The sequence below is a fragment of the Cibotium barometz genome, chromosome 53 (genome assembly GCF_041138505.1).
Source record: "Cibotium barometz isolate CiBa-2024 chromosome 53, ASM4113850v1, whole genome shotgun sequence".
NCBI classification, from domain to species: domain Eukaryota; kingdom Viridiplantae; phylum Streptophyta; class Polypodiopsida; order Cyatheales; family Cibotiaceae; genus Cibotium; species Cibotium barometz.
The window spans coordinates 41,500,742-41,512,019 of record NC_141098.1 but is presented as its reverse complement, the minus strand read 5'-3'; the positions used below and the strand labels follow the sequence as shown (position 1 = coordinate 41,512,019).

Sequence of the window (11,278 nt, the reverse complement as noted above, 5' to 3'; positions counted from 1 at the left end):
CTAGCTTAACCCCATTGAACCACATCCAATCTTTAAGCCAGCAGGAATCATCAAATGCAGTAGAAACCCAAACTTTCTGGATTTCCCCCCGCTCTTGATTAACCAAAAGTCTTTCTCTAGACTGTAACCCAAACTCTATGGCTAGCTGATCAAGCCCTTTCCAACCTACTTGAGACTCAATCCTTTGTTATTCAAATTTTTTGGCCATAATAATATTTAACAGAGCCAAAAGAGGGTTGAAGTTGTGGGACCAACAGATCCCAAGATTAAAGAAAGAGTTGCTTGTGACTCTTAAAAAACCATCCCAATGTGAGAGAGTCGACATTTCCTTTCCCTTGCCACATAAAAAGCTATACACAAAGGCAATTGGGGAAGTTGTGAGATGAGGAGATCAACCTTTCCACATAATGCTAACTCACACTCTCTATATTAAGAGAGCAAATGATTCATCTCGCAATACATTGCTGATAAGGGGGTCCCGCCCAGCAGGGCGTACGCGGTGAGGGGATTCTGCACAGTCTCGAGCAGTAGATGATGACGTGGATTTTGGGGGCCACTTGGCTCAGTGTTGGGTGCAGATTCATATTTTCGGAATCTAGTAGAAATGAAGGTGGCAAATATCATATTCCTGGGTTTTTTTTCCCTATAAAACCCCACAATGAAGCTAAAACGCAGACGCGCGTGGGAGCACGCGCACACTCACTGAGTCACTCAAAACAACTCATTTCAAACCCTCACGAGTCACGAACAATGCACACTCTAACTCAGTGTTCACAGCAAAACATTTTGCTTAATGCATACAAAAAAGAAGGTACTACTTTCGTGGTTTTTTGTAAGAACCCCTGTAAGGCCGCATTAAACAGTATGCGGAGTTTCGTAACACTCTTTGATAATACGGCTAGTCATTAAATTATTGTATCCATCAGTTTTGGCTCTCCATGTCGTTTTGATGATCCTGAAGCGCCTTGCCTGTAACGTCCCGGGGAGGCAGTTCGCAGTGCACGAAGTCGGAGTTATAGAGGGCGTGAAGCAGGACGAGGGCGCAGAGAAACATTGGGACGGAGCCGAAGACCCAGAGGAGGAGCGATAAGGCTACGTATAAGCTGCGTGAACCCAAGGCGTAGAAAACGGTGCCCCTCTCCAGCAGGTCCGCCACGTACTCCGGTGTGATCATGCAGTCCAAGGGGATGTTGACCATGTAACCGACATAGTTGAAGAAGCGGATGGACTGCGTATGGCACAGAAACGATACCATGAAGCATGCCAGCACGGCAAAGGACTTCACCGTGCCGGGCACGCCGCCTGATGATGGTGCCGATGAGCCTGTTACGCCCCCCGCCGGCATCTGCTTAAAGCTGCTCGCGAAGGTGAAGTACGCGGCCGTGAAGAGGACTGCCGTGGTCGCCATGGCGGTGGATTGCATGATGCTGTTGCGAAGCGTCTGCACCGCCAGCACATTCTTCTTGTGGTTGTCCTGCAGCATCCACGTCATATAAAAGTTCATGAATGTTAATCTAGCAGAGATGAAATCGCCTAGCTTATCTTGTGGCCTTATTAGGAGTGAGATTAGTGGATTACTATGAACATGTCGTGGACCCAGATCCTTTTTGCTTTCTGCTCGATGCCCATCACCGTCTGCATGGGGCATTTTCGGACTTTGTAGCACAAAAAGGCGTGGTAAGCCACCAGCAGAGCGACGCCAGCGGGTGCCAGGATGGCGTCGATGATTGCTGAAGTCCTCGAGTCCATCGTCTCCTTAATTCTATCACCTGATGATTGAGTTATGATAGGCGGGGCAATATCCAGGCGCTGTGCAGTAGGGCGTAGATACAAGACTAGAGGAGGAGGAGGGGTTCTTATGAAGTGCAATATGCCGGGTACTGCCGCAACTGGTGGCGAGGTGACGTAAAACTACTTTAGAATGAAATTGAGAATTGGGTTAGTGCGAGTGGAACACATAACTGGTGCGTTCTTGTCTTTTCCGTAAAGGCCTGCAAGGAGAAGGCGCTGCGGAGCCGCGTTCTTCTTCTGGTGGGGGGCACACTGCGGAGCCGCGTTCTTCTTCTGGTGGGGGGCACACGTTGTTAACGGCCCTCTTACATACGATCGCCTTTCGCCTGCATTTGCTCGTTGCCGTGTCGAGCAAGCGACACAAACGCAATAGCAATAGGTTGGTGTGCTTCATGTCAATTAATTATAGCACCACAACGGCTAAGGTTCCAAGGCAACAATTAACTATATCACCACTACGGTTAAGGTTCCAAGGCAATTAATTAATTTTTCATACATTTTAGTCGTTATAGAAGCTAGGGCCTTTACACATCTCGGGTGGGCCTTTTCGTGTAAACTGCATTACTTTTTTATTAAAAGGGAGAGATCTTCCTAACGCATACTCGTGGACGGGGAGATCACACGAAAGTTACACTTAGTGTCCCCCATTTCTGCAAGGAAAGGCCCCTATTATACATTAGGGTATGAAAGCCAACTCATTGCTTTAATGAATTGTCCTCCTTTTGATTGGTTAGTAATTAAATTTTTATGCAGCACTACCAACATTCCCTTTCTCTAGTGGAGACAAGGTCCCACATTAATCCCTACCATAATATATACCTTTCAAAGTTCAAACTTATACAATGGTGTACTTCATTCTTGAAGTACATCTTCAAATCTTCGCAACTAGTCTAGAGAAATTTTCATATAAAACTTTCAAGATTCTTCCACTTATTTCATACGTTCCACCAAAACCATGTCTCGAACATATGGATAAGAGCTTTCCTCCATCCAACAAAGAAAAGTTAACAAGCACTCCCTCCGAAGAAGCAATGGACAACAATGACAAACTCCAAACGACTACCTTTATGTAAAAAAGTTATGTTTACATTCGTGTTTTAAATAGTAGTACAAAATATCGAGTAGCATCATAAAAGAGGAAGGCCAAGGCCATTATAATTAGAGCAACTCCATGCAACAAAGACTTACAATTAGAGCAACTCCATGAAACAAAGCTTTATAGGCCTTTACAGTTGTTACAATTAAAATATTGATGGCTTTGTGATACATAAAAGGCAACTTGTGGGACATGGTTGCAAGATAAGGGGCACCACTTTTGACAATTGGGCGCCTTGAAGGTAGCCTAAAAATAGGCATCTCCACAACTTAAAAGTTCAATCTCTCGCGGTTATGTTTGGACTGGCATGTTGTTTGGGGCACATTGTCGATGTAGTGAGTATTCAAATGGCACCCCCTAATTGAAAATCCAATTTATTTTAGGGATTGTTTCATTACACGAAAGTTTCGGTATTTGCATTTTTCAACTTTCTTTTCTACATTATATGTCACACATAAAATGCTTAGTAAGTTTCTACATCCAAAGTCTAATGATCATCCCATTTTGTACATAAAAAGAACACATTGCATAGAGCTTAACTTGATTTATTGGAAATTTTTTCAAGTGTTTAACTATTTTTGTACTCATTTTTTCTCCGCTTTATATTGTAAAGCAACAAGTGATTTTCTATTCAAGATCTTGGCAAATGTGAAGCTCATCATTAAAGATCCAACAGTGAGAAGTTAGACAAATATGCGTAGAGTGTGGCCATATTGTCAAATTGCAATTTTAATGGTTGAATTTCTTTCGGTTTTCTGTAGAAAGTTCACTCACTCTATTAGAGAGCCTGCAAAAGTTTAATAATTTGATTATATAAATTTAATACGATCCTCATTATCCTCTAATTTTTTGGGGTTTAAAGTAGTTGTCATGCTAAATTTAACCAAAAAAAATGGAGTGAATTTGAGTAAGGGAAGCCCATTTTCCAGCCATCTTAATAAAATTTCCATGTTTGTCCACCCGAAGTCTAAAACAAAGGATGTCTATGAGGCTTCATTTTTTACCAATCCTAGAGAGTATGCCATTTTTCAAGAAATTGAGCTATGGTAACACAGTCATATATCTTACATGTACATGCCACATCATATGGAGAAAGTCCACATAAGCATCATGCTTTGTCATCATGCCATCTCAACTTAGTCAACAATGTTGACTCCCCAAAGCCTACATGGCATGCCACATCATGCGCATACATGGAATTTCCACATAATCAAGAATGACCATGTCATCTTGCCACCTCAGCACAATTAACTTGGTTGACTTTCTTTGCCTATATGGCATGGCACATCATATACATGCATGGCCTTGCCACCTCACCTTTGAGCATGAGGAATGCCCATGTGGAGGTTCCAAGTTAGCAAACATTTGCACGTAGCAAACCACCGCACCATCATTTTTTTTATTTTTTTTTAAAAATAAATATTTATTATTAATTTTCTTTTTTAATAAAAATTTTACTTTTTTGTATGTATTATAATTTTAAGGCTCTCCTCAAAAAAAATGTAATTTTTGTATCAAATAAATAATATTTACTAAGCAAAAGATATTTATTAAAATAAATATTTTTAAATTTTTAATCAAGTAAATATTATGATTTATTAAATAAATACCTACCACTAAAACAAAAAATATATGTTTCAAATAAGTATTATAAATAAGCTTAAAGAAATTTAATGTATTATAAATAAGTTTAAAGAAATTATAATATTATTTATTAAATAAATATATTTTTTCTTATATATTAATTAATTATCTTTTCAAAAAATTATAATTATCTTTTAACATTTTTTTAATATTTTAAAAAAATATTATCTTTAAAAAGATTAGATAAATTGACAGAAATCTAGATTTTATCCATAATCTAATTATGTAGCCCAATTTTTTGAGTCATCCTCATTCTTAAAGCTTTACAAACTTTGGAGATAGCTCAATTCCAAGCATATGTTAATCTTGTTCTAATATTACTTTAATCATAATTATCTTCAATTTTATGCTTAATCTCTTTTTTCCTACCTCTTAGCATGGGTTCACAAAGTTGTAGGAGTAGAAAAAGTAATAAGCGACGGGATCCCCTGATCTTATTCATGAGGGGCAAGCAAGGGTTTGCATGGAAGATCGGAGAAAAAAGAGATCGTGGGCGCAAAAAGCAAGGACGCGAGCATTACAACACACGGCGGCGGGTTCGATTGTGATGAGACGTCATCTCCTCGCCCCACTCATTCTCCATCTCTTCCCCATGACCCCACTCCACCTCCTCTCATCCTCATTCTCCCACAATTCTTTCTCCACACTTTTTTAAGCCCTTTGCCACTCCTCCCTTGCACCTTGTGCATGAGATTATCACTCTACCCTCGGGCGCCACCCATGAGGTGGACACTCGTATCTTCGATGCCTCTCCACCTTTTGGCACTCCCTTCGAGTTTGGCATCTCTCTCTTGGGTGTTTCCCACCATGAGCTAGCCACTACTCCATTGGGTGCCTCTCCATCTTTGGGTGCACCATTCGAACTTACCACTCCTCTACCTGGTGCCTCTCCACCCTCGGGTGCACCCCATGAGTTTGTCTTGCCTCTCTTGGGCAACACCTACGAGCTCGGCACTCCTTCATCTAGTGCAACCCATGAGCTTGATACCACTCCTCCTCGATGTGGTGCACATGCGCTTCCCTTTGGCACTCCTCACTTCGGCGATGCTGATGACATTGTCGACCATGTGCTGCCACTCCACCCGCTGGTGTTGCTCATGGAAAATCTCTTTCCAGGTCTGGTGCATAAAATTGTGCCAATGCTATCTTCAACAAGTAATTTTTTGACCTCGATGTGGCATCATAGTCTAGTGTGCTAGATGCACTGCTAAGGTACTTGTGTATGGCACAATGTACCGTTGCTTCAGTGATTTGCAGCCCACATTCAAGGAGGGCCGGTGCCGGTGCACTACTAAGCTTGAGATAGTCTTATAGCACACTCAAGTAGCACACTCAAGAGTAAGATGCATTCAAATGGATTGGCTGCAAGACATATTTTGAGCAATGTCCTACCAAGCACACATCATGCCACTTCTCACATACTTTAGATTCATTGGGCACTTCATGCAAGGTTTGTGGGGAGAGAGAGCTTGGATAGTGGGATTGAGGGTGCTCTATGGGCTAGTAGTGATCGTGCACCTAGATGTAGTCGTTTATTGGACCCTGAGATGAGGGCGATGATAGAGAGGTTTTGAGAGGAGCATTGTCCTGCATCACCAAAGTACAAGAAGGCATTTGCGGCATAGGGCTCGTCGTGGGGAGTACATAGTGTATGCGGCTTTCTTTCTTGAGATGACACAGACAGAGTTGTATTTTGAGTTTAGGTCCTACACACACTGAGATCACGTTGGTATCTGGACCAAGATGCTCAGGGAGGTGGTGGAACAATCGTATGGTTTTCCTTTAAATATATATTCTCTTCTGTCATTTTCTAAATCCAATATCGATACAAGTATTTCTGCGCAATCCCAGTGATGAGAATGTGATACCAATATGACAATATGGAGGTGAATCAGGTGGTGTTGCCGCCTACCAATGAAACATCATGTGGGGCTGGTTGGCAACAATAGTGCCGAAAGGCATTGCCATGGAGCCAACAAAGTTAAGGGTGCCTTCTAACTGAGCTCAAGACTTTTGTTAATCCAACTCTTGATGAGTTCACATCAAAGTTCAGAAATCAATAGGTGGACAAAGCTTATATAAGGGTGGATGCATGGTAAGTTGGACTCAAAACCTATGTCCTGGACATGGATTTTAAATTGGTTTTTAGACATTTGAAAAAGTCATTTTTCCTCATTTTCTCCCACATTTTGTATGCTTGAAAAGCTTGAAAACAAAAAAATAGTTACAAGAAGCTCGTGGTGCACTCATTTTGCCACCTCTCTCTCTCTCTCTCTCTCTCTCTCTCTCTCTCTCTCTCTCTCTCTCTCTCTCTCTCTCTCTCTCTCTCTCTCTCTCTCTCTCTCTTTCTCTCTCTCTCTTGCTTACCCACTCTGCCTCTTTCCATATCCTCTGTACCCTAACCCTGCATCACTGCTGCCACCTTGTTGTTTACATCCTACATGCAGGCAGAGGCACACACACAGCCATACATAGCCAACCCGCTCAGTGGTATTTAGACAGAGTGTTGCACGACTTCAAACTCGATCACACACTTTATTGATCGAGACAGGTGCATGGCGTGGACAGGCACAAGAGACGAAGTTATGCAAGTTGTGTGGACTACAGCGTGTAGAATCAGAGGAGCACATGATTATGACATGCCCAGCATATGCACACATACGGGCTGACTTTGATATCCCTTTACAGGGGCCACTTCACCAGTTTCTGACCACTACTCCTATATCAAAGTTAGGGGCTCTCATCACCCGCATGTTACGCTCTCGGGAGAACCACGCTACATAGATCGTTCTTTCACCGTAGCTACCCTTTCCTACCATGGGGGAAGAGACTCATTGTATATCTGGAAAGGTCCCATGGGTCATAATTTGGCTTTCCGTGGACGATAATAAACTACTCTGCTCTACTCTCTCTCTCTCTCTCTCTCTCTCTCTCTCTCTCTCTCTCTCTCTCTCTCTCTCTCTCTCTCTCTCTCTCTCTCTCTCTCTCTTCTCTCTCTCTCTCTCTACCTATTACAAGGCCCTTACTGTTATTTCACTAACACACACACATACGCATGGACCTTTCACCCATCATAGATTCCCAAGCATTTAGAGGCAAATGTAGAAGTTCAGGCTATGTAGACAGTTGTGAGTCATGTGTAAAGTTTTATGCTAATGCATTTAGAGGTAAATGTAGAAGTTCAGGCTATGTAGACAGTTGTGAGTCATGTGTAAAGTTTTATGCTAATGCAATCAAAGATTATATTGCACAGAGGAATCAAGAACGATGTGCAAGGATGAAGTCTAAGCGACAAGAAGAACAAGAGCACAATGCAAGTCATGGTGCAAACAAGCAGAAGCGTCAAAAAATATGCAACAACATTGTTGAGTACTTTAATCAGCGGACCAAGGGTCTAGACGAGAAGACAAGGTTTGATATATTATCTCAAGTTCTCCAACATCGCTATGAAGGAAATTTCCAGCTTTACACTATGGAACCAGACAAGTCTAATAGAGGGCATACGAAATACACTTGAAGTAGTGAAAGTGCCTTGAAACTCTGAGGTGCTATTTCTTAAAAGGTCTATTCCAATGATCCTTATGAATGGCTCTGGCACAAATACATCCTCTCTTAACATTGCACATGCTTCAAGGCAGTTGAACATATGTAGACGTAATTTCTATGCAGCTAGAGAGCATTTGCAAACCTCTATTGATGGTATTTTGCCATTATCTTCATGCCATCGACAAGACCGTGCAGTAGGCATATGAGTGATGAGGTGAAAGAGCTTGTTTTCAATTTTTAATTAAGCTATACTCGTGTTTCACCCAACAAAAAGGATTCATGTCGCAAGTGCTTTGGTAGAAAAACTTATGTTAAGTATCCAACACACCTTCTCGATCAATCTCAGGTAACAGCAACAACCCGTGCTCCAACACCTGTGCTGATTTGGTGTACTTTTATACACTACATATTCCTTCAATATAGATTCAAATGCTTTATGATGAAACCAAATGCTAGATTAGATGTTTCCAACCGGTATATAAACAAATACCGCATTCTCTACTCTTCTATGATTCTATCATCCTTGTATGTGCATTGTTTCCTTCTTTTATCATGTGTCTATGACTCTATGTGTATTATGTCTAACTATCAAATTTTTAGTCAGTCAACCTATAGGTCTTAGACTTCTTGTGGAAGCTTAGGACTGGAAAATCTAGCACATAAAAAGAAACCGTTCTCCCTCACAAAGCAAGGCATGGTTCTAAACAGTTTTCAACTTGGAGCGGCAAGCAACAAAACCAAGAAAATCGGTGTAAAACCAGTCAAAGATTGGTGTTAAACTAGTAAGATACTTGATGGAAAACAAGCTGTATACACTTAGGCTATAGCAAAAACAAGCTTAACAGGCTTTTCACCAGTATCATACTAGCCCCAAACCTATATGATACCGGTTGAAGTATGCCAGGCATATGGGCACAAGCAATTGGTTCCCGGACCCTTAAACCCTATCCCAGCATTGTACTGATAGGGAAAAGACCAACTACCAGTTAAACACTGATATCATACTAGCTTAAGAGCATGGTCTCCTCTAATGTACTCTATATTTAGCAAATTTTATAACCAGTATTATACCAATTAAACACTAGTATGATACCAGGTAAAGACCAGAAGGAGAACTTGGGATGGCCATATGATTGCAGTGTTTTGTATTGGTATGATACCATTTGGAACATTAGCTCTATGAAACATGCAATAGATATAAGGCAAAGATTAGCTTTTCTTTAAACAACACCAGTTTTGAAACAATATGATAACGGTGTTAAACCAATAAGATACGGGTTGGTGAACCAACTGCATACACCTAGGAACCTATAACTACAAACCAGTTTCAAACCAAATAACTTGCTATGATGGTTTTGTATTGCAGGTTGAAGTATAGTTTTGTATTGCAGGTTTTATATTGCAGGAGATGCATCCACAAGCATCAGTTCATCAACGAGCTTTTAAGAAATTAAAGCCATAGTTTGTGCGCAAGCTTAAGGGATCGATACACTTGTTGCTGCATAACACATGTTCAAATGTCATTCTTAAAATATGCTTTAACCAGATTAGAGGATCTACTTTTGGGTTGCATGACAAAGCATGTCAATGTGATTGTGTCATTTGTAATGTGGGTTCTCAGCCAGGTGGGTGCAAGGCTGCAGAGAAGTCCTACAAGAGCATCACAAGCACATGAGAGTCAATCTTATGTCCCAAAGTTGAAGGTACTATTTTCCATGCTTTGAAGTGTCTGATGGGGATTTGCACTGTGTGTGGTCCTCAAAACATAGAAATTTGTCCAACTGAATCTGCATATGTTGGTCTGCTTGTCACCATGAAGATCTTTTAGGACATAGAATGTGGAACCATTGATGATGGCAAGAGAAAGAAGAGGAAAGAGTTAATACACAAGGAAATGCCATGCAAGGCACTGAATCAAATGTTCAACGATCAGCTCGAAAAGTTTATCAAAAATAATTTTGTGTATAGGTGGCAATCTGAGCAATACAAAGAATGCTTGTCTAATTTTCCCAAAGATGTGGTAATATTTATTGTAGACTTTGTTGAGAATTACTCTTTTAAGGAGAAAAATGAGATACAGTCAATGCATTGGTATTCAAGCCAAATGTCCATATTTGTGCATATTATATACTTCCGCATTGCAAGTGACATCCACAAAACGATACACTTTTATATCTCTAATGATAAGAAGCATGATACCCATTGTGTGCAACATTGTTTCATGCTATATTATAATTGGATATTACCCTTTGGTATTCCCCTATACAACGTCATTGTGTTTGGTCTAATGGTGCTTCATCTCAATTCAAAGCAAAAAGGCCTTTCTACTTTGTTTCCAGGTACACTGCCATCACAGGATTGCAAATCACATGGAATTTCTTTGGCTCTGGTCATGGAAAGGGAGAGCACAACGGTGCATGCACTGTAGTGAAGAGAGCACTAACCCATGAACAACTCAAGCTCAATGGTGCACGCACTGTGAAGAGAGCACTAACTCATGAACAACTCAAGCTTAATGGTGCTAAGCTCGAATGCACAGCTGATGTCATAAAGTTTTTGCAAGAAACGCTCACCACACTAAAGTCGAGTCCACATATGCATCACAAGCTCGGTACATTAGTAGAGTTTTTTAGGAGATAAATTTGGGTGATATAGATAGATCTGAGGCATGGAACGTCAAGGCTATAACAAACACAAGGTCCCTACATTGAGTCTTTGCATACTCTCATCACGATCCAACAGCATTTAGAGTGTGTTGGTTATCATGTTATTGTAGTAATTGTATGGAACACTTATGGCATAAATGAAGCAATCAATCTCATATTCATAGCCAGGACTACATTGCCCTTGAATCATTGATAGATGGCACTGAAGAAGACAAAGTTGACATTGATGTGAACATCGCAAACATTGAGGAGGCCACCTACGAAGGGCACCATGATACCCTTAGTGATGTCCTTCTTGTAGGAGATAATTTCGCAGTGACAACTCAAAAAAGGAAATCCAGAGAATGCGGACTTCTACATCTTGAAATTCACAAAGGAGAAAGAGCTCTGCAAGAGACCTACAAAGGCCGAATGGAGGAATGTCATTCCACGAGGTTGTTTTATTGTGAAAGGATTCTTCTATGCACCTAAATATGAGAAAACCTACGAGTTATGGGCGTTATGGGCTACCACACCTCCAAGAGGAAACTCAACA

General features: G+C 41.0%; 1 protein-coding gene and 1 pseudogene across 1 annotated transcript; one reads left to right on the top strand and one right to left on the bottom strand.

The window, feature by feature from the left end:
- Positions 1-386: 386 nt before the first annotated feature.
- Positions 387-1,962, bottom strand: LOC147608643 (uncharacterized). The gene is made up of 2 exons (XM_086789354.1): positions 1,579-1,962; positions 387-1,474 (listed from the first exon to the last, which is right to left on the bottom strand). The coding sequence occupies exons 1-2, from the start codon at positions 1,747-1,749 to the stop codon at positions 923-925; spliced, it is 723 nt and encodes a 240-aa protein (XP_086645480.1). The 5' UTR covers positions 1,750-1,962; the 3' UTR covers positions 387-922.
- A 5,846-nt stretch (positions 1,963-7,808) lies between these two features.
- LOC147608642 (uncharacterized) lies at positions 7,809-10,505 on the top strand (annotated as a pseudogene).
- Positions 10,506-11,278: the final 773 nt, after the last annotated feature.